The sequence below is a fragment of the Trichechus manatus genome, unplaced genomic scaffold (genome assembly GCF_000243295.1).
Source record: "Trichechus manatus latirostris isolate Lorelei unplaced genomic scaffold, TriManLat1.0 scaffold00048, whole genome shotgun sequence".
NCBI classification, from domain to species: domain Eukaryota; kingdom Metazoa; phylum Chordata; class Mammalia; order Sirenia; family Trichechidae; genus Trichechus; species Trichechus manatus.
The window spans coordinates 13720804-13746881 of NW_004443984.1; the positions used below are offsets into that span (position 1 = coordinate 13720804).

General features: G+C 42.3%; 1 protein-coding gene across 2 annotated transcripts in view; it reads right to left on the minus strand.

The window, feature by feature from the left end:
* Nucleotides 1-766: 766 nt before the first annotated feature.
* The window catches only part of SPEN (spen family transcriptional repressor), a 92883-nt gene continuing 67571 nt past the window's right edge, over nucleotides 767-26078 (minus strand). Inside the window, exons 5-15 of one of the 2 annotated variants that reach the window (XM_004377218.2) lie at nucleotides 25252-25452; nucleotides 21249-21400; nucleotides 18642-18767; nucleotides 18187-18300; nucleotides 17034-17147; nucleotides 15950-16050; nucleotides 3216-11382; nucleotides 2244-2750; nucleotides 1897-2091; nucleotides 1173-1331; nucleotides 767-993 (exon numbers count right to left, since the gene is read on the minus strand). In XM_004377218.2, the coding sequence (XP_004377275.1) occupies nucleotides 862-993; nucleotides 1173-1331; nucleotides 1897-2091; nucleotides 2244-2750; nucleotides 3216-11382; nucleotides 15950-16050; nucleotides 17034-17147; nucleotides 18187-18300; nucleotides 18642-18767; nucleotides 21249-21400; nucleotides 25252-25452 (9968 nt within the window). In that variant the 3' untranslated portion in view covers nucleotides 767-861. Of the gene's footprint in view, nucleotides 994-1172; nucleotides 1332-1896; nucleotides 2092-2243; nucleotides 2751-2933; nucleotides 11383-15949; nucleotides 16051-17033; nucleotides 17148-18186; nucleotides 18301-18641; nucleotides 18768-21248; nucleotides 21401-25251; nucleotides 25453-26078 lie in introns of those variants that run through there. The other variant, XM_023732156.1, reaches the window with a different exon arrangement.

The window sequence follows — 26078 nt, forward strand, 5'->3', positions numbered from 1 at the left end:
CTGTGCTGTAACGAAGCGCACTTGTACAAATGAGTGACAATACAAAGTCTGAGTATGAAAATAAGATTTTTCTCTGAAAACACATTTTTGGCACAGATTAAAAAAAATGTATGTCGGGGAAATCTGATTTAAGTCAGTATTATATATATTTATATATATTATATATTTATATATACACACATCCCAAGTTCTGCATATCCCACCAAGAAAGAAAATCAGCTATCCTTCTGTTTCCTCTTTTCAAGTGTAAACTGTACATCCAGGTGAGTCAAAAAGATGGCGGCGGCAGAGAATGAAGAAAGGTGACACATCCAAATGAGCATGGGAAGGGAGGGGGCAGGGACCAAAAAACCCAGTGAAAAGTTCCTCGACCCCAAGGTTTCAGCAGAAGTTCCAAGTCCCACGTGAGAGTCTCTGTGATGTGTGTTCACGTACACCAGACATCCAGGGTGTCACAGCCTGTCTTCACTGTGCAAAAGTCCAAATCACTAATTTAGTGCAAAGGCAGTTCCATTTTCTTGTTTCTTAAAAACAAAAAAAAATTAATTCCACTGCCCTGTTCCTTTTCTCCAAAAAGAGAGAGAAACCCAGCCCCAAGGTGTCTGTGAGCACATCGATTGGTGGTCTGTCCTTGGGCTAAAGCATCATGTAAACATACAAGGTAGCAGCACCACTGCCCAAAGAAGGTCTGGCTGACGGAAACCGGGCGGGCGGGCGGGCAGGAGGGCAGGAGGCTGGCCGTCTGGCAGTGGAGTCTGTCTCCTTCGGCAGCTTCTTCCTCCACTTGGCTGGGTTGTCCTGTGTTTATTTTTTGCTGCAGCGCCTCGGGAAAATACACCGAGGTGGTGACCATTTGGTGGCTCACACAGAGGCAATGACAATCATGAGGTGAGGAGAAATGTTGGAGATGCTGGCAAGGAGATCAGGGGCCAGACGGGACAGGTGACTCTCGGAGAACTCACAGGGTGGGAAGATCTGCAGCACATAGGCGGGCTGGAGAAAGGGACGAAACACAATGGGATACTCCGTCTTCACATCACCCCCTCCCCCAATACCACTCTACTCTATACTTCAAAAGGCCCGGTAGAGCAGGCTGAAGTTAGTTTCCCAACCAGATTATTCCCAACCCAAGTGTGCGTGCTGCTGTGTGCAGGGGGAGGACACCGACTGACCTGGTTGGAGCCAGGGTTAGGAACGTTGATGATCCCTGCCGCCTGCTTAGCCTGCAGGTATGTGATGAAGGCAGCCTTGAGGGACTCAGTCTGGTTCACCACATCTTCTTGGTCACGGCCGCAGGGCAGAGCCAGCAGCAGGCAATAATCTGTCTCCACCTGGGCAGAGAGGCCAGCCGTCAGTGACCATAACCCATGCAGGGAGGCCTGTCCAACCCTGGTTATTGGGCTCTGAAGTCTTCAAAAGCTCCCACCTCTGAGATGACTTTAAATCCACCCTCCAAAAAAAACCAAACTCACTGCCATTGAGTTAGAGGCCTGGTTGCGCAGTGGTTAAGCGCTCGGCTGCTGACCAAGAGGTAGGCAGGTCAAACCCACTAGCTGCTCCACTGGAGAAAGATGTGGCAGGCTGCTTCCATAAAGATTACAGCCTTGGAAACCCTATGGGGCAGTTCTACTCTGCCCTATAGGGGCTCTATGAGTTGGAAATCCACCCTAATTGAGTGAAAAAAGCCTTGTTTCTGGGCCTAAAGACCTTTTACATCTCTGAAGAGAGACAGCGTGCCCTTTCCTGTCCTCTTCAAGAACACCATTACCATGTCCCATGACCACCAGGGCTGGTGGGGGGTCCCTCCCTATGCCTTCCCTTCCTGTGGGCAGGTGGGTAACAGTGGTGCTGCCGACTGCTGCCCTCAGCAGTGGCTCTCTGGGGCCTACATCTTACCGTCATTTTCCGGGCAACCCCTTCAAGTTGTGAGGCCTCCAGCCGCATCCTCTGGGCAATCCTTAAGGGTGGGCCCCCTTCAGAGAGAGGGAGGGACCGATGGGCCAGGACATTGTTGCCAGAGACAAAGTGGAGCTGCACAGCCGCTGTGTCATTCTTGAGGGCGAGTAGGCCCTGCCACACGATGGGGTACTTCTGCTCAAAGGAAACAAAGAGGAAGTGAGTGCATGGCCAGAGAGCTCAGCCACGCTGGGCACGGCCCTTGGGCAGCACCTTGCTGGTCTAAGTCAACCATGGCATCTTAGGACACTAACACAGTGGCTTGGGAGAACCCTGCCCACACTTACCTTTAGAAGTTGAACCATGTCCACGGGCCTCTGGGAAGTCAAGTGTGGAGAGGAATCTTGTTTGGGGGCAGGCTGGGCTTCCGGATGCGGCAGAGCCAGTCCTGGTGGGGTGCTGGGGCCAGAGGTTGTAGCGGCAAACAACGGCTGCTTTGGGGCAGCCTGAGCAGGGAGAGAGGCCGCAAGGTCAGGTTTCATAGAGACAGACACTGGAGAAGGGTGGGAAGTCTGGCCTGTTTCCACCTGGGCCCTCTGAACCTGGGCATGAGGCTCAGGTGGCCTGTTGGTAGGTACAGTTGGGAGGCGAGGCTGCTCAACAACTCCTGTCTGGGTCCCCTTCGCTTCCTGGGAGACCTGAGGCATTTTGCTGCTCAGTGGTTGGCTGGGCTGGCTGAGCTGGGAGGGCTGAACAGGCTGGGCAGGCTGTGTCGACGGGGCAGGCTGAGTCGGCTGTGTGGACGATGGGGCAGGCTGAGCAGGCTGCAAGGGCTCTCCTTCAGGTGGAGGGCCCTGGGAGTCGGGAAGGAAGACAAAGGGACAGTCAGAATCTGTTCTGCACAAAGACCCTGGCCCTAAGAGGCCACAGGGAGAGGCTCAGACACTGTGAGATGCAGGAGTCTCCTAGAGGTAACGCTCTCAGGGCCTCGGGATGGAGCGCTTAGGTTAAGTAGTAGTCACCTCGTCCCTTCCCACGCTTGCAGGCAGAAGCCACCTACGTCAACCATTCCCAAAGAGCTCCTTCCCCATGCCCTGAGCACTCTGTGGTAGGATCTGATCTGAAATTCAGCAAGTTCCTGTGTCTTGCTTGAGTCCCACAAAAAGGTCAAAATGTTTCAGGGAGTATCTGACCAGCTCACTTATACCCCCAACCACCCTCTTGACTGAAAGGCTGATTCTTAATACATGGTTGCTTCAAGCCCTCTGAGCCCTCATGTACATGTCTAACTGATGAGGCAGGAGACTTGACTTCCTCACCTGAGCAGGGGTCTTGGTCCGGGAAGGTGCGCCAATCGTGGAGGCAGCAGGAAACTGAGCGTGAGCGAGCTGAGCGGGTGCGTGGTAGGCCCGGATGTCACCGTACCTGTACTCTTGGAACAACTCCCCACTTGAGTGCACAATCTGCACCCCGTGGGTCACCACCACAGGAGGGGTCAGCGGCAGCCCCTGCAGCTGGTTGCTGGGGGTGACTGTGAGGATCCGGGCTTCACTATGGGGGGCAGGTGCTGCTTTGGCATCGGTCGTCTTGGCAGCTTCCTTCCCTGGCTGTGGAGGGGCCTTGCTGGCTGGCGGCACCTTCACCACGCCCTCTGCAGCCCTGGGCTGCTCGCTGACTGCCGTCACGTGTGGATGCACCATGATCCTCACGTCCCGCGGCACGGTGTACGGGTGCAGCCGGTACTCAGACTGCATGACCAGCACCTCCGACTGTACAGGGGCCGTAGCTCGAGCAACAGGGAGGTGATAGTGCACTTCTTCCTCAGGAGGGTGCTGGGAGGCCAGAGCAGGCACACTTGCTGGGGCTGGCTGAGGCGTGCCTGCCCGCTGTGGGGCCCTGACCTCTATCTGCTGGGGCTGCAGGGGGGCCCGGGGAGAGTGGAGTGTCTCTGGCCGGATGCTGTAGGTGATGCTGGGCAGTGTGGGCGTGTTCATTCTCACCTCGCCCTGCGACAAGTGGCTGAGGGACACAGTCTGGGTGATGCTGTGGGGAGGCATGATGACAGACTGCTCAGGGTGTATGCTAGAGATGAACTGCGGCACAGGAATGCCTGCCGCCAGCATGACTGTGGCGTTGGTGGAGAGAGCTGTGGATGCAGTACTGCTAGGGTGACAAGCCCTCGGGAACGAGGATGGAGCAGGCCCACTTGGTCGAGGAGGATGTGCGTCTGGCTTTGTGACTGCCAAATGGGAGACTGTTCGGTCTGTTGGGGTGCTGGGCCCTGAGTTTACATGGTTCACTTCTGCAGGCAGTTTGCTGGGCAGAGCAGGAGGGTGATGGGGAGTGAGAGTTGACCCCAAGCTAGCCGGCTGAAGGACCTTGGTCTCTATTTTGAGGGTCACAGGGTCAGCAAGCTTTTTATTAGTGGTGACTATGCTTGGGGTGAGGACCAGCTGGTTGTGAACCAACACTGGGGGTGTGTTTATGCCCTGGGTGAGCACCTTCACTGTGCCACCTTGGGTGACAGGTGTGGAAACGGAGAGGTGAATGGGCTCAGGCTTCTCCAAGGATGGACGATCAGCCTTAACAGATGAAATCACAGGGGATGCATTATACGTTTGGGCCGTCAGTACCAGAGTAGAGTGGGTGGCCACATTTGCGTAGCCTGAAGGTGCCTGAGGGCCTTTGGGTGGAGGCTGAGATGGTGTGACAGAGTCAGGTTTGACCTGGGACTTGGACACCGACTGTTGAAATTCAATGTCCATCGCACTTGCTGGGGGGATCTGACTAATCTTGGCGCTGATCCGCTGTGGGCCTTCAGTCTTTTGCCCTGAATAGCTCAGGAGGACAACCCCTTCTGAGGTGTTCACACGCAGCCCAGCACCAGAACCTGTGTCAGCTGGACGATCGTCAATCACAGACATCGATCCCGGGTGGAACCGGCTGTTTTCGTTAGTGCTTGATCTCTGCTTGCATTTTGCCGGTGGTGCAATCACTGCCCCTGCTGCCATGGTCACTGTACCTGCTGTGGCAGTCACACCACCAGATACCGCGGTCACTGCCCCTGCTGTGACAGTCACTGCCCCTGCGGTGGCATTCACAGTGCCCGCGGCAGTGTTCACCACGGCTGGGGTGGCGTTCACTGTGCCCACAGTGGCATTCACCGGGGTGGTGAGAACATTCACAGGACCCGTCAGGACATTCACAGGCCCCTTGAGGACATTCACAGGACCGGCAGGAGTGTTCACTAGGCCTTTCAGTGTCGTCACTGAGCCCTTCACAGGCCCTTTCAGAGCATTCACTGGGCCAGTCAGGGCGTTTACTGGGACCAGTGAGACATTCACCAGGCCCGTCAGGGCACTCACTAGGCCAGTCAGAGTTTGAGGAGCAGGTTTTGCCAGAGTTATCTTCTGCGAATTCTCCAAGTCAATGCTAACAGGCATCCGGCTAATGACAGAGGCAATTTTGGGAGCAATAACTGGAGCCGTCTTTTCTTTGTCAGTGGCTACTGGAACCTCTAAGGCTTGCTGCGTGTCAGAGGTGTTGGCTACTGGAGCTGCTGGCTTTTCTTCTGAAAGAGGCTTTTTAGGTTCAACTGGAGGGGGCGGTGCCTCATGCAGACAGGGGGCAGCACTGACAGGATCTGCAATGGAGGTTGTGACACTTGTGGAAGTGACGCCTGTGGCAGACACGTACTTGGGGTCCATGAGGATCTTCCTCAGCGTACTGGAGCTGGTGTCGATGTCAGAGGCTTTTGTGTCTGGGGGAAGAGCTGGAGATGGTGTGGACTGGGCCCGTGGCTCCTCCTGCCTTGTGATCCACTCTGTCACCTTAGAAGGGGGACTCTGATGGGGGATCCCACCAGAGGTGACAGGGGCTGGGAGCTTTGCTGCAGTTAAAGAAGGAATTGTTGGGGTGGGTATGCTGGAGTCACCGGGTGGGGTTACTGGGTCACTTTCAATAATTGAATGTACCTTGAATCTGGCTTGATGGTCATCATCCCCTGGTACCGGCTGAGAAGGGGCAGGGAGGTCTGGGGGTGCTGGCCCTTTGGTTGGTGTCTTTTCTTCAACACTGCTCTCCTGGGAGACATTCTCCCTGGGTGGAGTCTTGCTTGGATCTGAAGCACATGACTCAGGAGGAGTGGCGTGGGGCTTTTCACTTGGCTTTTCTTCCTCTGGAGTTTCTGGGGCTTGTACCATCGTCCCCTCGGTTGCAGCTGGACTCTTGCTTTGAGCCTGGTCAGATTCGGAAGTGTGGGGCTCTGCCACAGTCGCTGCTTTCTTGTTTGCATTCCGTTTGCGGCGCGATCGAGTTGTCTTCTGGCGCCCTTTGTCTTTCCGAGTAACTTCTGCTTCTTTGGCCCCTTTGGCTTCCTGCACTGGGTGGGAGGGTTCACTGCCATTCCCTCTGGCTTCCTTGGTGTCTGCTGGGCCTGCCAAGGCATCAGGAGCACTGGCGGGTGGCCCAGAAGATTCTGTAGCAGCCTCAGTCTCCAAGATGCCAGACACAGCCTCATCTGTCTCAGGCTCCATTCCTTCCTCAGGAGGCTGCAGCCCTTGAGGATGGGGCTGGACATCTGCTTGAGACTCTGCAGGATACGTGGGAGGTGCTGTGAAGTTTTCTGGCTCCCCAGAAATGTCGTTGATGATGGAGCCAATGGCTGCGGCAAGTTCTGTTTCACTTGCCTGATGGGCCGGCTTGTCCCTGTCCTCCGTGGCGAGGCCCTCGGGTGCATCTACAGCTGCTGCCTTGTAGGCTGAGGCGGCTGAGGTTTCTGCGAGCTTTTCGATGTTCTCCACGGCCTGCTCCAGCTCCATCTGCTTGGCCAACTGTGTTGCTTCTGGGCACAGCTTAGAGTCAGACACGTCTTCCTTCTCTGGTTCCTTGTTTGGATCAACAGGATCACCTTTCAACTGGGACGATAAGCTATCCTCCTTTTGGGGACTCTCGCTTTTCTCAGGAGAGACTGCAGTAACCTCAGCTTCCTTCTCTCCTGCCAGCCCTGCAGCTGCACCGGCACCTGCATTAGCATCCACGTTCTTCAGGTTTGCAGATCTGTCCACTGCTGACCTAGAGTTTCGAGATCTTCCTCTCTTTGATTTGGAAGTTTTCTCAGGGGCTGTCTTCTTTTCCACCACCTCAACAGGGGGAGTTTCAGGTGGATTTTTGTCTGTGCCCATTTCTTTTCTGTCACATTTCTGTTCACTTCCTGCTTCTTCTTTATCAGGTTTGGATTTTGTGTTGTTTTCTTTCACGTTTATTTGAGAACCCACCTCAGTGGCAGCCTCAGGACGTTCAGCTACAGTATCAACTTTCGGGTCATTTTTCCCCTTTCCCTTCCCTTGTGGGCCACCAGCAGCTACTAATTTTTGAGATCGAGGGGATCTCCATCCTTCAGCTGGTTTGAGTGTCTCAACTGGTTCTTTGGCCTCTGTCTCCTCATCTTCATCAGCTCGACGGCGTGTTTTTGGAGGCCTTCCCCTCCGCGGGGTTGTAGGAACTGCCGCAGCTTCCTGAAGCTCTCGCTCCAATCTTTTTCTGGTCAGTCTTGGCTGCTCCATGGGTTCTTTTACTGGAGAACGGCTTTCATGGTCACTCATGGTCGCATAAACACTCCTTACGTTTCGGCGCCTTGTCCGGCTGAGGGGCAGACTTGGCTCAGGGTGTTCAGGGTCCCCAGCAGAGGTTTTAGAAGCAGTCCTGGTAATCTTCTCTGCCTCCATCTTCAATTCTAATAGTTTCTGTGCTTCTCCCCGAGGAGAACTGGACCGCTTTAGCTTTTCCCGGTCTATTCTCTCGCTCTTCCTTGTGACGGGCTTCTCCACGATGCTTGCTGCAGCTGCCTGAACTGGAGTCTTGGAACGTTTACTTTTGTTTGGCTTTTTATCTTTTGCAGCAACTGGAGGCTCAACCTCTAAATCTTCAGAAGCTTGAGGCTGGACCTCAGGAACAACTTCAGCTTTTTGATTTGCGTTAGGCTCAACATTAGCCGCTGAGTCTGGCTTTTCTGCCTTTGGCTCACTGGCTTCCTCAGACTTCTGGGTCAGTTTGTAAGGTGGTAGGGTACTGTCAGGTTCTGGATCTACAGTGATCTCTACCTGGGAAAATGAGGCCCCAGGAGTTGGAGGCTTGGCATCCAGATAAGGGAGCTGGTCAGCTGGTGAGCTTTCTTCAACCACTAACGGAGTCACAGCATCATCTTTATTGGTCTCAACTCCTGGGGCCAAGTTTAATTGTTCAGGTTGATCCGCAGGGATAGGAGTCAGTTCAGATACAGGTTTTGCTTCTTCTGGGACTGAAGGAGGCTCCACAGTCTTCTCTTCTACTACTGAAGGCACCTCTGTTGTCTTCTCATTAGTTGTCTTCTCTAGTGAAGATGGTGCTGAGTTTGGAGTTACAACTGTGACACTAGGAGGCCCAACTGAAGATGATATTTTCAGTTCTGATTCTTTATTCTCAGAAGCAGATTCTGGGGTCTTAGGTTGATTCTCTGTATCGTCCTGTTTCTCAACCTCTTTGGGCTTTTGGTCTCTTTCTTTTTCTTTCTGTTGCATTCGCGTCAGTTCCATAAATCTGCTATGAAACAGAACAACTGGCTCTTGAGTTAAATCAGTTGTGCTGTTTGCTCCATCAGATGTCTGCCTCCCATATGACCTACCAGAAATGAAGTCAGATTCTTCTTCTTTTCTCTCTAGATGCTGCAGTCGCTTGGAATCTTGTTCAAAGATTGAGCTATGTAAAAAACGAGAAGCAAATAATTCTTGCCTTTCCTGCTCTTCCTCTTTATGGTCATCTTTTTTATCATCCATTTTTCCTTCAGAATCAGTTCTAATTTTCTTCTTTTTCATGTACCAGGAAGGAATAGGTCTTGGAGCAGAGTCCACCTTTTCTTTATCTTTGTTGTTTCGAAAATTAGCAAATCGAGAGTCCCAATCAAGGAAAGACCAATTTTCTTCTCGAGATGAAGAGAGGGATTTGGCTCTTTCAAGCAAAGCCTTAGTGTCTGGTGTGATTGTCTTATCCAATGCAAAAGAATAGAATTTGTTCCTTTCTAAAGAACTGGAGAGTCTTTCATCTCGCTCACGTAGTTTGTCTTCTCTGTCCCTCAATAAAAAAGACAACCGGGAACTTTCATATAATGCAGAGGCTCTAGGTGAATGGGATTTGTGTTCACCATCTTCATCAGAATCAGAAGGCACCTCACCAGGTTCCAAGTCTCGTACAGACCTCTTTCGCAGGCTGTCTCTCTTGATTATGCTGTTTGGGAAACTCACATCAAATCTGCTGGCATCTTGTTTCATCTGAGAGTCCCAACGATTTAAGTCATCTTCAGAATTCAAGACAGACAGCTTTATCTTGGCCATATCTGCCATTTGTTCTCTCCTGCTAGAATCATAGGGATTAAATTTTAGGGACTCTTCCCTGACTGTTATATTAGAATAGGGGAGACCTTTTTCATCTACTTTAGGGGATCCTTTTACTGACATTAGCCTAGGGGAGCCAAGGGGGTCATCGTCATCATGGAAGGAACCATGTCGGATGCTGGGAGAACCACCAGTCCTTTCAGAATCTTCACTGATTTGGCGTGAACTTCTGTAATTCCTTTCTCTTTTGGTGCAGATATCAAAATCAACATGATCCATCCTTTTCTTTTTGCTGGGAGGAGAGTCATCGGTGACATCTTGAGGGGGTTTGCCCACCTCATGAACAAGGCTACGCCTCTCATATTCATCTACATCTTTTTTAGGACTGCCAAACTTCTCAGATTTGGCTATTTCCATCTCCATCTGCTGTTTTCTACGACTCTGCTCCATTTGTTTTCGGTAGCTCTGTGTGTGATCAATATCAATGCCAATTTTTTCTTCAGCATTTACCAAACGTGGTTTCTCTTGGCCTGATTTACGTTCAGGTGTCTCATCACGAAGATGGCAATAGTTTTTCCTAATATCCTCTCTCTCTGGTCCTTGATCGTCTAATAGCTGTAGCTGTTTGAGCTGTGGTTTCGAGGAAGCGGGTTTTTTTGATTGGATTTCTTGATTTTCCACAGATTCACCTACTGGTTCTCCCAGCCTTGCTTGCAGGTCTGAGTTGGGCCTTGAGCCAGGCCCAGCGGAAACACTGGCAAGCTCCTGACAGTCTTTGGGGCTGGGAGCAGTGTTAAGTCTGTCCGGTTTGATTTTTTTGGATTCTCTTTTAAGGATTTCTTTCCTCACAGGCTTTCTTTCAGACTCGCCTTCCCTTAGCAGAATGACATCTCTAGATGACAGGTCAGGCTGCTTTTTTAAAAGCACCCTAGCCTCCTCCATCTCTGGACTGCTTTTCTTGACTTCCGATTTCTGCCGTTCTGCTTTCAAATTTGAATCTGCAAAACGCCTTTTCCTAGCTTCCAGCTTCTCCAGATCCACAGTACTGACCCCGTCAGCAGTCTGTTCTGGTTTTAGATGCTTCCTGGGCTTAAGCCTGCCCTCTTTATCTACCACTTCTATGTGGCTGGAAAGGCCCTTTTCCTTTGGCACTTTCATTCTAACAGGTTCCAGTTTAGACAGGTCAGCTTTTGCAGGCTCAGCTTGAGCAACCTGAAGTTTCTGATCTAGAGCAGATGACTTTACACTGTCATTCTCAAGCTTGGATTTCAGTTTTTCAAAAGCAGTGTGGTCAATAACCTTTCCCTCTTTTTCTTTCACTCGAGTCAAAACCACACAAGGCATGAGTTCGAGGCGGTTTTTTGCTATTCCTTCTTTGTCAGCTTTCTCTCTGCTCAGTTTATTGGAGCTCCTTGGTTTTTCAGGGCTCGGTTCTCTCTCATTCTCTTGGTCTGTTTCTGAAGACTGAGAACTAGGGGAATGAATTTTTCCTTTTCGTTTCTGCTTGTCAGTTTTGTCCTTTTCCAATTTTTCCTTTCTTATTAACCGTCGCTCTCTCTCCCCTCTCTCGGGATGATCAAAAGTTCGTTCTTTATCTGTCTTTTCATTTTTTGTATAGCGTTCCAGGCGAGGTTTGTCAAGTTTCTCATATCTTGGAGGAGAAAGTGAACTACAGCTTCCACTACGGTCTGAGGATCGACTATACATCCTCCTCTCAGAATCACTGGGCAATCTTTCTGACTGTGAGGGAGATGCTTCAGGACTCTGTGGACGACGCAAGTGGACTGGACTCTGACTTCGTTCGATTGGCCTCCTCTCATGGTCTCTGTCCCGGTCAGACTCAAATCTTTCGCGTTCTCTTTCTCGTTCCCTTTGCCTGTAACTGTATTCCCGAATGTCTTGTTCATAAGGATCATTCCTATAATCCCTGTATTCTCGAGGATCATCATAATAGCGTGATTCATAGTAGTCTGCTTGGTAAGTTTCCCATTCTGAATAAAATTCTCTCCCTCGAGCTGGATAGTCCCGTCTGGCATCCTCAGGATATGCACCTGGAGTACGAACATTCTCGTAATATGCACGATCTTGGTTATAATCATAGGATGTCCTTCGCTCTTCTCTGCCCAAAAAAAAAAAAAAAAAAAAAAGAAACACATTATTTCTTTCATTTCCTCGGCACTTACTCATTAAATCGTATATGGGCAATCAGAAAGCCCTGCTTCTAAAAATCTTTGCCATTATTTAGTCATTATTTAGACTTGCCCTGGAAATGTGGTTAGTCCGAATTCAGATGTGCTGGAAGTAGAAATTACACACCAGATTTCATAGACTTCGTTTAAAAAAAAAAAAAAAATTTATTCACATCGATTACATGCTAAAATGATAATATTTTAGATATACTGAGTTAAATAAAATTAATTTCACCTTTCACTTTTAAATGGGTTATCAGAACACTTAAAATCACACATGTAGCATTTTGTTTCTGTTGGACAGCACTGGTTTAGCCCTTTTTCATTCTTTGGTTACTTAGGTGGTATGTAGTAACTTGAAATGGACACCAGTATTAAATGGTACCACATACGAACATTTCTAAGTCTTTCATAATTATTTTTCTGCCAAAAGATATTCATACCACAACTTGGGAAATAAATGTACTGTTTTGAAAAACATTAATTAAAATCTTACCACCTACGTGAACTATATGATACTGCTAACACCTCAAAAATACTCCAGAGATTAATTTCTATAAGCTCAGTCTCCTCACTTGTAAAATATGATGCCTTCTCCTAAGAGGGCTCTTAGGAAGATTAAATAAGAGAAACTTTCCTAGCACAATGCTAGGCACATACTTGGCTTTTAGTAAACTTCCCCAGCCTGCCAACAACTCAGGGATGGTTACAAGCATTTTAAGAGGATCCTTCAATTTGTAAAGGAAATCACAGTGGGTTTTCTCACTCAGTGTCCTGTCCCAGTGCATTCAAAATAGGATTAAATATACACATAAGAACATGTATGTTGTATAAAATTAAATACACCAGTATCAGAACCCAATTCTTTCACCTTGTTCACTCAGAAATTTCTGTTCTCAAGCAGGCATGGCTTGCTCATTCTACACGGTATTACCATTAGTGGGCTCAGTGAAACACACCAAAACTAGAACGTAAATAGCCATAAAAACACTGGTTTTGTCTTACTTGCCACCAATTTTCTAGCTCTTGTAACAGTGCTTGGCTCACAGCAGGCATTCAAATATTTTTTGAAAGAATGAACTTTTAGAAAAACATGTCAAAGCCTGCTACTGGGTGATATTCTAACCCCTTTTAACAGCAAATAAGGCATCTAGAGTTAACACTGGAACATTGGAAGTATCAATGATTATATGCATTTATACTGAACTCTCTCAGTTAAAAGAGACTATTTTATGATGTATCTATGATACCTGGCTTAACTGGGTTCAAGATGATCCTTCTACATCCCCTAGGAATCAAGTTCTTTGTCTAAATACTGGCCAGCCATCTTGCAAATAAATGTTACTGGGCATGAAACATTTAGGCTAATTTAACTCATTATCACCCTAAATACAAACTCCAAGGAAGTATCATTTTCACATATAAAGGTGAACACATTATATGTTTTCTAAAGTTTTAAGTGAATAAGACACTATAATGGTCACTAGTTTAACTGCCCACATTAACAGCAGATCTGAAGTCTTATTTAAAAAACAGTATCCAGACGTTTTTTAAATCAAACTAAAACTATATCTAAAAACATGAAAAAAGTTATAGAAGTCCGAGGTGTGTATGAAATACTAGTGCTGGAGCACTGTTCGGCTATTATTAAAACAGCTAGTTTGCTGGGCCCTGTGACTTCAAAAAGAAATGAGAGTTCCTGCTCTCAAGGCACTCAACAACAAAGTGGGAGACAACACAACTGTGCACTTGTACCCTGCACAAAGGCTAGGGCAGAGGTATGTAGAGTCCTCAAGGAACTGCAAAAGGTCAGGTTTTGAGATGACTCTGTTCACATGATTATACACTATGCAATCTTTCAAACTACTCTAAGTAGGTGGGAAACTCATCTATATCATAAAGCAGCCCTCTAAATTATCTGAAGAAAGCACTTTAGTGAAGTGTAAGGCTCAGTGCACTAGCAGCTAACAGCCCTGGGCTTATCCCCAGCCTAACCACTTAGTAGCCTGTGATCTTATCAGCAAAGTCACTAAGCCATCTGACCTTAAGTAAAATGGGACAACAGTCATGGCCCTACCTCCCTGATACAGTTTTTGAAGAATCAAATGAAATACTACTTTGTAAACTGCAAATGGGGTTATAGTTTGCATTCCTGAGCTAAACTATCATTAGAAGTGACACTTTTTTTTTTTTTTTAAACGTATCAACTACTCAGTAGGCTGACTCTCTTCCACTCTATGTAAAGTACAAACATCCTCAAGTTCAACTACAAGGAATGTGTTCCATAGGCACTGTGACCTGAAACCAAATGGGGCAAAACAGGATCACAGTGATGCCCAAGTCCCTCACCCTCCCACAACCTACTTTAAAAGGAAATAAATTCCATTCTACAGGGATAAATAATCACGGGTGAGAAGCAAAGAACAAAGTCGGGCCGAGATCATCACTAAAATGAGGGAATTTGAGTGGTAATGTACTAGAATTAACACCCACACAGCATTATTTGACACTTACAGGCACTGCTCTTTTAAAAACATTTAATGTACACACGGAGGAGTCTAATGGATGTTTTTATATCTTAGGTGCAACTAGGCTTCCGACAGACTTTCCATTCACTTATGGATAAGAATTTCTGTAAGCACTTAATGTTATCTGACCTTTAGTATCATTAACAATGACTTCAAACTGCTACTTGGGGAGCCAGGATCAAGAACTTTTTTATCTCCCTACAGACACATCCATGTGCTCTTGCTTTCTCTCTCTCACACACTTACACACACACAATTGGAATAGAACAGCCTATCAAGACTGACTTTCAAACTGGAGAACTGCTAATTTTTAATCTTCTGGAATTTGGATTCTGATCTACTAGTGAGAAACCACCAAAACCTTAGAAATTTGAGCTTTGGGGAATTTAGCTGTGGGTGGCATTTTTCATTAAAAAATTCCCAAGTATTCAATGACTATTACACAATATTCCACTAAGAAATGTCTCAAGGAGATACGTACTTTCTATGATGTAAACAGAAACTGGCAAGGAAAAGAGGCAGTAGGAAGGGAATACATTCAACAGGTTTCTGGTAGCAGCTCAGAATTTTGCTCATCTTTGTCACAGAGCACTTTTTATACTTGAACTTAGGTGTCTAAAGGCATTTTTCACACAAAGCCTTTTATATATGTACAGAGGTAGAGATCTAGTTGTAACATTCCAGGAGACTTAATCACCGAGGCATGTCTGGACAAACAGCCTCATCACATGGACGACAGTTTCCATTTACAAATGGGATCAGCTACTGAAGAACCAGTGGCATTATGTTATTGTTGTTAGCTGCTATCGAGTTGGCCCTGACTCATGGTGACACCATACACAATGGGATGGGACTGTTGTGATCCGTAGGGTTTTTGTTGGCTTTCAGAAACAGACTGCTGGGCCTTTCTTCCAAGTCTGTCTTAGTTTGGAAGTTCCGCTGAAACCTGTTCAGCATCGTAACAACACGCAAACCTCCACTGACGGACAAAAGTGGTGGCTGCCCATGAGGTGCACTGTCCAGGAATTGAACCCAGGGTCTCTCACACGGAAGGTGAGAATTCTACCACTGAACCACCACTGCCCTCCCAGGCATTATGTTAGGATGTTTTAATATATTCACTCTAAAAAAGACTCATCAGTTTGGGGACAGTTTTAAGCTAAAGAAGATAGGTGATCTGCATTTTGAGACCTTAAATGATTCTGAACTATGTTTGCAATATGTTTCCTATAAGCAGCAGAAAAAATATCATGTAGTAACATAACTGAAAAAAATTAACGAGGGAAAATAAGATTTACTTTCCACATTGCTAATGTTATCAGTTTGTATATGCTTTGGCTTACTGATTCACAAATTATTTAAGAGATTCACATTTAAAATAAAGTTGTTTATAGTCTTTAAAAAGTTTTTTTTTTTTTTAAGTTAAATGTATGAGCACCTGCATGGTGACAACCTGGATGTTGTCATTACTAAATATGTAGGGCATTTTACAGTTTATAGCATACTTTAACATATGTTATCACACTTTATTTAAAACTATAAGGCAGGTTTAAACAACAACAACAAAATATATTAAAAAAGAAAAAGTGAGATAATAAAGACTTCCCAGTTTGAAAGCCTGCCAAGATAATCTTAATTAAAATTCTTTTGAAAATACAACAACAACAACAACTAAAGGGTGGGATGATTTATATTAGCTGTACATAAAGTTATAATCTGGTAAAACAGTAACTCTTTCAAATTGTAAGGGTGTTCAGTGAGAAATCTGGATAGCTTACCCCAACCACATTATAAGCCAAATAAAAACTGGATTCATAAACCTGTGCTTCCATATAAGGGGAAAAAGAGGGAGAGTTTTGTGGGGATGAGGATAAAGATAAGGGCTAAAAAATAAAATTTAATCTCATCTAAATTTTATGTATTTGAAATTATAAAATTCAAGCTACACTAATAGGTTTAAAATACATACCTCCTTTCTACTAACATTTCATAAAAGTCTCGGATGTCTTGACCAGATTTCTCCATGCAGTGATAAAATGCCAACTGACTTTCCCGATTTGCAAAATCCACCTTGAAAAAAAAGGAACAGCAGGTATTTAAGTTTCAGACTTAAAAATTTGCAAATTCTTCCTAACACAGACCTTTTGGACAAATTTCAGGAAAGAGCTGTCTATCTCAATTAAGTGTAATAGTCCTCATAACTGAAACTATATTTTTGTTAACCTCAAATCACTCTCAAATTCTACACAAATTTTGATATAGAATTATAATTTAGAGTTCCAGAACCCAATCCTGAAGGAATAGAAAAAGCAAAATGCAAAACTGAAACAATACCTACCAGAATTCTAGGTTGCCAATTAAATAATCAGATCAACTGAATTCAGCAATCCCTGTCGTACATAAATTTACTAGAACCAAAGTTAGAACGTAAAACAAAATATGGAAGAACACTTAAGTTTATTCACAGTTGGGCCTCAAAATCATTAAAGCAGATGACATCTATCATCTATCAATACCTTATCGTTTTATTTCAAAGACTTATTTCAATCTAACCATCACAGTTATTAAGTGCATAAATTCCTTCAAACTACCATGAATACCAAGTTTTAAAACAAATACACCAGACAAAAGATCATGCTTTCACTGGTTACCCAACTCTTCAGAAGAGAAGGAAAGAAGAGGAAGAGAAGACCATTCATTAAGCTGAATTATCTGACAATTCGAGCTTCTGGGTGTACAAACGCCCACAGGTGACCGTGGGCCAGCCTGCAATGAGTGTGCACAGCTGAGCATCAGGTACCCAGAGCACAGAGAGGCATACTTCTTTCAATGAGAGGATTTCTAGAGAAGGTTTTGCAGCTAATGGTTTAAAAGACCCTGTGCTTTCAACTAGTTGAGTATAAAAATCATAATATTCTCTTTAAAAACTGAGGACATATATACAAGTCTTGTACACTACTTCCCCTAACTGGCAACCTGCAAAATGCCAGTTATGAAGGGGGTAAGATTAAGATACAATTTTGTTTGCTTCTGTTTAAAATCATTTTGCACACCTTAATTTTATTCCCACCGATTTTCCTTCCCTTGGTCTCTTTTACAGCTGCTTGTGCATATTCAATCTCATTGTAGAGAACCAGGGCCATGCCTTTTAAGCGGTCAAACACTACCTGTAAAAAAACAAAAAAACAAAACAAAAACCAAGTAAGAGCCTCATCCACCGGACTTAGTGTCAATCCCAACAAAATCCTAAGTCTCAAGGACACTGCCAAGGGGAAGGAAAAAAATTTTTTTTCAGGCTTTTCCTGATGATACACGTTGAGTGAAAACACAATAAAACGTGCAGGGGCTATCAGAATTGTGGATATTGTGGTTTGAGGTATATTAAGCCTTTATTTTGTTTTTCTGTATTTTACTTTATTTTCCTTGTTGACTGAATACTGTACTGTATATTATTCTAGTTTTGGCTCAAAAAAATCAACAGACTTGAAAGGGAGAAAAAAAAATTTTAAATACTGAACCAACAAAGAATTTCAGTGAATTCTGGTTGTAAGTAACACTGCTGTCTTAAAGCTACTGGATTTTTATTTAAAGATGTCAATATTTAAAGATGTGTATTTCTCCAAACAACAAAAGCTACATTTAAAGAAATGTCAAAATTATGTAATATAGTCACCAGAGTAAATTTGCTTTTAAGGAATTACAGCTTTACCTTCACCCAATGGAATGGAGTTCGGATACCCTTTCCCTGTTATGTTTGTGGGTATATTACATAACGAACAGTGGTGAGATGAATCTTCTGTTGTGTGAATTTCTCTTTAAAATCATTGTGTGTGTGTATATATAAAAACAACCAAGTCTCTTTACATATCAATGTGAATGTGAATAATTATATTATTATACTGTCTAATTCTAGTATGAGGTAAAATTATAAAAAACTCTAAGAAACACTGTATTTAGCTGTACGATGCAGATTAGTTTAAAAATTAGTCATCTTAGCTGGCTCAAAATAGTTTTTCAAAATACTCATATCATAAGCTAACAGATAGAAATGCCCCTATAGACCAAATTTTGGTGAAGAGAATTTTAATGTATGAGCTACTGAGGAAAAGAAAAAGGCAGCACTAGAAATTAGGATTAAAAGGACAGAATACCATGAAAAAAGGAGTCAGAAGAAACTCTGAGCCACACACTAAATCTCCCACCTACCTTTACCACGGGCCCATATCGGCAGAAATGTCGTGTTAAATACTGATCCGACACGTTCGAAGAAAGCCCATCTAACCACACACAGTTTGTAGGCATGCTCTTTCCAAAACCCAGCTGAACATAAAAGATGAAATTTCTATTAGTAAAGTTCACAGTACTATTCAACTTCAGAATTCTGAGAAAACCAATCTTTGGTAGGAATCTTATCAAACTTATTAAAACCAAATAGAAATTTACCAAAAAAAAGGTAACCCTGCATGGTTAATCACTGATTAGTTCAGATTATAGTATAATAGGCTGAGGACACAAAAAAGTAAGTGTATCACCTTTAACAGTTATCTAACTATCTTACTACAATTTTAAATAATTAGAGACACACACACGAAAACCCAAATCCAAATCTGAAAAATAAAAGCAAATCACAACAACACAATCATTTATTCCCATTCCTTTACCTTGAGGCGATTATTTCCAAGGTATTCACCATCCATCTTCTTAATAGCCTTACAAACACTGGCAATATCACAGTATTGCAAGAATGCATACTGAGGCACTCCATTTACTTTCTTAATATCAATGTCCTGAAAAAGCCAATCAATACCACTTAGTGATGGGCCAAAAACAAAATAAATCTGAATAAAACAAGTCAATATGGGGTGTTTGTTCCTCAAAAAAACTTACTCCCAACAACCATTTTCTTAAATCGTATATCCCAATGCAACTGTAAATTAGTAGTCTACAAAACTGTACAACACAACATCTGTAGTCACCAAATCATGAAATCTCTTCCCATGTGAAGCTCTTTGCAGAAGAGCAACTGCAATGCAGCTCAAAATTAAAAGTTTAAAATTCAGAATATCAGTGTTAAGAGAAACATGATAATAAAAAGTTGCCTATTTGATGAAAACGTAAGAAATAATTCCTTTTTGCAATACCTAAAAACCTTAGTAGAGGCCAGGCCATTTAAAATATATTTGAGAAGAGTCAGCATGAAATCAAGTTTTAAAAAAAACTATTTATAACATGCAATCCTAAATTAGAAGATTCATTTTTCTATCGGTATATCCAACTGAACCAAGTCTGCTGATTGGTAAATATGGTAATAACCTCTCATATTCAGAAGGACAGGATATATAAATACCTGAACTATACTTTGTGAAGATGCAGCAGAACACCACCCCTGGATTAAAGAAACACTCTATAAAGGAATGCCCCCATCTCTTCAGAATTTACAAAACCTGCAGTCATACCTGACAATCCTATCCTGCCTACTGAGAGATGGTGCTTAGACAACCTGGCTTACACGTGAAAATGGTTCAGAGAAACCAGACACTTGGATGGTGAAACTTGTACTTGAACAATAATGGCCCAGGTCAAACATTATAGAATAAGCATTGTGATTACTTAAACCTCCTTAAGGGTCCCAAGCCCATAATCAAAGCTTGAAACAGAACAAAATAAAAAATCCATTTAAAGAACTCTTTGATGGGTCCTAAGAAAAAGCAAGTCTATATTCAAAGTTGTTCAACGTAATGGTAAACAGGAGATGATTTTCACCATTATGGAGAGTGTGAAAACCCCGGATAACTCCATTTAAGAGAAAGTCTCAAAAGGATATTGGTGGAGAGACTCACTAAACAGGTTCTTCTGGCTATGGCATAATCTGTTATCAATAAAGCAGCAAACCATTTTGCCAAAGTTTGTGTGTCATTAAAACAGTGACACTTATCAGCAATTGCTAACATGATGAAATTATGGTTTCCACACAGAATACTGGCATGTCCACCTTATTTAGAATTATAGTTCTTAAAAGCAAAATAATCATTCCATTTTCAGCAATCCAGATGATAAAAATGTACTCCTGTGCTCAAATACACTTTTTTATACTCCTCCAACATTTAAAGTAGCAGCTACATTCAAAAAGAAGTATGTCCAAAAGTTTTATCAGTTTATAGACTCATGAATGCCAAACAGCAAATTAAATAAGAGATCATTGTGTAAAAAATAAAAGAAGGTGGAGCTCAAAGAGGTAAGTGAACTCAAAGTCACCCATCTAGGTAGGACGTGGAGCTGGAATTATTGAGTATACACTACTCTCACGAAACTTAAAGAACTTAAAAAATGAAAATAATTGAAAAGGAAGATGAATGCTTTGCTGATGTATTTCTTTAAACATATAGTGTCTTGTTCTTAACTATCTTTTCCACCACTCACTTCCATCTCTTGCCCCTAGTCCATATAAAATGAGGTTTAGATCAGCCACAAGCACAAACAATGTTTTGTTCACAAGACTAGGATCTTTTGCTTAGAGTAGCAACATATAAATAAGGATGGATGGACATACTGGGACACACACACCTGAAAGATTAACAATAGCTGTTCCTATCTGAGACATTTCTTTACTTTCTGAAGTCCAAACATACCAGAAACTTTCTTCACTGTTATTAATATAGAGAGAATCCAGGAATGACAAGTAATTTTCCTATTTTTTCAAACACACAACAAAGCTGTGACCAAACTATTTTCACTAAAAACTGACTCAAAATTTTAGTCATGGAAACAGGAAAATCCTTTTATCCCTAAATCTAACAATGACTTAACATAATATAAAAAGTGGCCATACTCAAGTAATCCCTGCAGTACTACTGGGAAGTAAATCTGATATGCATTGTGTTCACAAATAATCATATACTCATTTGCTGCTTCTTTTTCACAAACATGTTTTCTCTTCCAGATTTTTCTTTCAAACCACAGAATTAGAGATAGCATTAACACAAAATCCGATGGACAAAGAAAAAAAAGAAATGAAAAATGGATTTAAAAAATATATATAAACAAAATAAAGGCATATATATCACATATTACATTTTTATATACATACATAAAACAGTACTCAACAGGCTGCTCCAGATCATCTTTCAATAGGAATTAAAAACACATAAAGCAAATGAGAAGAACATTTATTACACCATCTAAATATCATCTTTCCAAATATAACCTGCACTATGCTTTGTGTTTTATGACAAAGATCTAAAACTGTTCTATTGTAAAAAGCAGCATACCACAATTTCTCCAAAGCGCTGGAAGATGTTGCGAAGGTCATGATAAGTAGTTGTTTTTTCAAGGTTGCCAATAAAGAGAGTTCTTGTTGCTTTGGGATGAAATTCATCTATCCTTTCATCCAAGGGGCGAAATTCATTTTCACTTTCTGTTTCTATAGGTGGGATGGGATAGGGAAAGAAGAGAAAAGACCTTTTAGTATGTATTTATGTATCATGGGGAAAATCTACATTTAAGAAACTAAATCTCTGAAACAACATGCTTGAATACTCACATAAACTGAAAAATTATAAACACCACCTTCAGAAATAGCTGTCCCTTGTTAACTCAAAAAAGTAAAGAAGAGGAATACAAAGGCTAAGGGAACTTACCAAAAAAGAGTTAAGGGTAAAGTAACACTTTGTCTGATCTCTAAAAGAGAAAAGTGGACTGCATTTCAATCTGCTTGGTTGATTTGTTTTAAAAATAATCACTGAATAGATTTTTAAACTCCTACAAAAATGGTAATAATTTGGGCATAATAATCTAGAGAGTAGCTATGAGTCGGAATTGACGGCAATGGGTTTGGTTTGGTTTTTTTAATCTTAGGTTCCAAAATTATGCAGTAGGCTCTCAATTTCATTAATCTGAAATACATATAAAACTCAGCTAAAAATAGTTAAGTTACATTATTTAATTTACTTTATCACATTTTATATTTGGCATTTCTTGACTGTCATACTAATTAACATAATCACTCAACTGTCTAAATGCAAGAATTTGTTACATACAAGGATAATAATCTTATGAAAATTAATTGAAGAAACACTTACAGAATACCTTCTTTTGATGCTGCTGGGTCCCCAGTGACAGAAAGAGAGGCTAAATGGCCCTTAAGGTTTCTGTGTTTTATGCTCAAATGCCATGGCTTACTTCCCAGTTCAGTCATAGACTTTCTCTGAAGCTTGATTTATTAACTTGGTCTAGGCAGGGACATTCAAGGTTTTGTGTATGTTCTCTAACTTCTGTTTTTAATGTAAAGCAAAAGTCCAAAAAAATTCACTATTTACTCAATGTTACTGAAACAAAGTGCTGAGTGCCAGCCACTGAACATTACTGATGATGTCAACACTAGTATTAAAAGACTCAACTTCAGAGTTGTTCCATGAACTCAGCCAGACCACATTTCACTTCTAATTCCAGTTTGACAGCTCTAATGATAGCTCAGCTTAATCTTAGCAGTTTCATCAAAGAATAAATGCTTTCAGTCAAGTGGACCCAGCAACTGCCCAGGGATCATATACCTGTCTCTACATTTTCATCATATCTCACAAGGGTATGGGTGTATCTTGTTTTAAGCTTGATTAGTTCCTCTTGAAACTACCTGATAGAGGGCAGGCATTTAGGAGTAACCCACAAAAAAACAAAAAAGAAAAAGTAATCCACATGCATTTTGAGGACTGTAATCCAACAGACAGAATCAGAAATGTAAAGCATCATCTCTAACCATTAAAGTCTGTAATGGTTTCATTTCCATCGAATAGCTCAGCAAATTTTCAAAGTGGAAATTCACTTTAGCAAAGGAAAAAGAATGTGTTTTCCACATATAATCTACTTCATCTTGATTTTGTAATCTATGTGACCAGTCTAAATGTTAACGTGTGCATGTCTTTGGAAAAAAATTGTTTACCTGCAATTTCATGTTTAGGGGGTTCTATAGTGTGCACAACAACAATGTTTAAGTTGTGTAAACAATTAAGAAAGTACAGGCTTACAAGTTACCACGATGTCAAAGTTGGGTTTCTTGGATTTGGATCTAGTTCCAAAAGGTCCCTGGCCTAAGCAATCAGCTCAATACATTTCAGTATATTTATAACAGCCATCTGACAGCATAATTCCAATCAAATTTCCACACACAGATTCAAATGCTTTCAAATATCCCATTAACTGGTACACCTATGTTATCCCATCTAGGAAAAGGACTTTCAGCTTTCTTATACTTGAATGAACCAAACTTCTCAAATTGTTACTAGCAGGTAGTTAAAGCTGATAACTGATTAGGTAAAATGCTTTTTACAGTAAAAATCTCAAGCTAGCCTCATCACTTGGAGACCAGAGGGTCAACTATTGAATGCCCCTGTATCAGACCCTCATTGCTTAATAACTATGAATCGCTCTTAAAATTTATGTAAATTATATGACATTCTTAATGTCACATAATTCATATGTTGTTGTTGTCAGGTGTCATCGGACTCTTAGCGACCCTATGCCCAGCAGAATGAATCATTGCCCGGTCCTGCACTATCATAATCATTGCTGTTTCAGCCCACATTGCAGCCACTGTGTCAATCCATCGCACTGAAGGTCTCCTCTCTTTCACTGACCCTCTACTTTACCAAGCATGATGTCTTTCTCCAGGGACTGGTCTCTCCTGATAACATGTCCAAAGTACATGAGACGAAGTCTCGCTATCCTCGCTTCTAAGGCACATTCTGGCTGTACTTCTTCCATGACAGATTTGTTCGTTCTTCTGGTAGCCCATGGTATATTCAACTATTCTTTGCCAACACCATAATTCAAAGGCATCAATTCTTCTTTGGCCTTCCTTATTCACTGTCCAGCTTTTGCATGCATACGAGGCAAGTGAAAATACCATGACATGGGTCAGGTGCACTTTAGTCCTCAAAGTGACATCTCTGCTTTTTAACATTTTAAAGAAGTCTTTTGCAACAGATTTGCCAAAATGCAATACGTTGTTTGATTTCTTGACTGCTGCTTCCATGGGCACTGATTGTGGATTCAAGTAAAATGAAATCCCTGACAACTTCAATCTTTTCTCTGTTTATCATGATGATAATTCATATGTTGTATTAACCCTCAAGTCAGTTCTGACTTGTTTCTAATGTATTAAGAAAGAACTCTTAAGTTGCTCTTAGTGCAGCATATCTCAAACTTGGTAGAAGAGAGGTAGGAATCTGAAGGCATAGCCTCTAATTCTCTTTGAAAGATAATACTCCTTTAAATTCCCATGTTTTATCATAAAAATTGTGCACATCTTGCATTTTTCACTCTAATAGCTCCATGATTGTTTTAATATACAAATAACCTTTACATTCTTATCAGGAAAATTCTACTTCTTCCTCTTAATTGTCAAATAAAATAAATATTCTGATAAAACGGGCCTTGTTTACTTGGAATTCCACTCAAAGTAAGTCTTGGTCTTAAAGTTCCAATTGTCCTAGCTCCATAGATGACTGCATAATTTTAACACTTCTATTTATTCCTTTACAAATTTACTCACTGGTCGCCTTAAATCAAGGGTTTCCAAACCTGAGTGTATGTATTCCGAATCAGTGAGCCTGGGGTAGAATCAGAGTCTGAATTTTTAAACAAACACTGCAGGTGGTTCTGAAACAGGAGAAACAGTGACTGACCTACGCCATGCCTGAAACCGCCTGCCTTACAAAAGATCTTACAGATGAACTGAAGCTAATAAAATGTCCCCTTGAAATTCTCAATGTGTCCCCGCCCGTAAGACTTAGTCCTGCTTCTCTGTCACTACCTTTCAAGGTCATGGAAGCTAGAATAACAGATCCAGTTTGTGCTGGGCATCATGGATATAAAAACTGGTCTAATCCATCTCTTGAACAGATTATTAACAAGCGGTTCATGTTCTAATTCAGAATTATTTCACTGTCATTCTCCTAGGAACTATCTCGTAATCTCAATCAGTTCGATCCTTTTGGGAGAGCTGGACTCAACAAGCAGCTAAGCTCTGTCTTTCAGTCTTTTAAAGGTCAACATTTCTCCTCTATGGAAACAGAACAATCTTTACTCTCTTTAATTAACCAAAACTACATTTGTTATTAAGTTGAACAGTAAATATAACCACCCTTTCTTTAAAATACAAGATGCTGCAAGTATATCAATAAATAAAGCTGAAATAGTGCCCATGTTTGGGCCAATATGCTACTCCATTCATAAACTGGAATATAAATTACACTAAAACTCAAGTTTGTCTCTCACCTGGCCCTATCCATGCTGTTACTTCAATCTGCATGCCAAAGAAAAGTTTTCCTTTTGATGCAGTCAATGCTTTTTCTTGGTCCTCTTGCTGTCGAAAGAATACCAGACCATACCTCTCTTCTGAAGTTCCATGTATCTGCACTGAAGTCACCTTTCCAAATTTCTTAAATTCATGGAAAAGACCATCTTTAAGGCTTGTATCTAAATTTCCAAACAAAAACAAGTTACTTACTCTTCTAATTTAGTTACAATTCAGTAAGCAAGCTACTAAATCTTTAGCCTGATTTTTGAACTAGGTTTTGTTAACAGTAGAACATTTTTTTTCAAATATAATAACTCTAAAACAACATTTTGAAGACTACTATACAATTCTGAAAACGGACTAGGTATTAGATGATATTACTGGTTATTTGTTAGGTAAAAAAATAAAAAAGCAACAAGAACAGGAAAGAAGGAAGTTTAGAGACAGATGAGGCAAGTGTGCCAAAATGTTGGTAATTTTTGAAGCTGGGGTACGGTATAAGAGGGAGGATTCACTGTGCTATTCGTTCTACTTTGGGGTATGTTTAAAACTTTTACAATAAAAAATTATTTTATATATATGTATTTTAAAGACTTGAGAAGGAAAGCCATAATTTCTATGGCATGTAACATGTTAAACAATAGTAATGCCTTTTACAGATGAATCATACCATCTGAGGGTCTTGTGTTAATCTGCTTCGTTATAAAAGGCGTATAGAAAGGCAAGTCAATTTTACTCTCTTGCCCATTTCTAATTTGTTAAGTAATCTAAGTCATAAGCTCATCAGCATTTGTGTCTCAATATC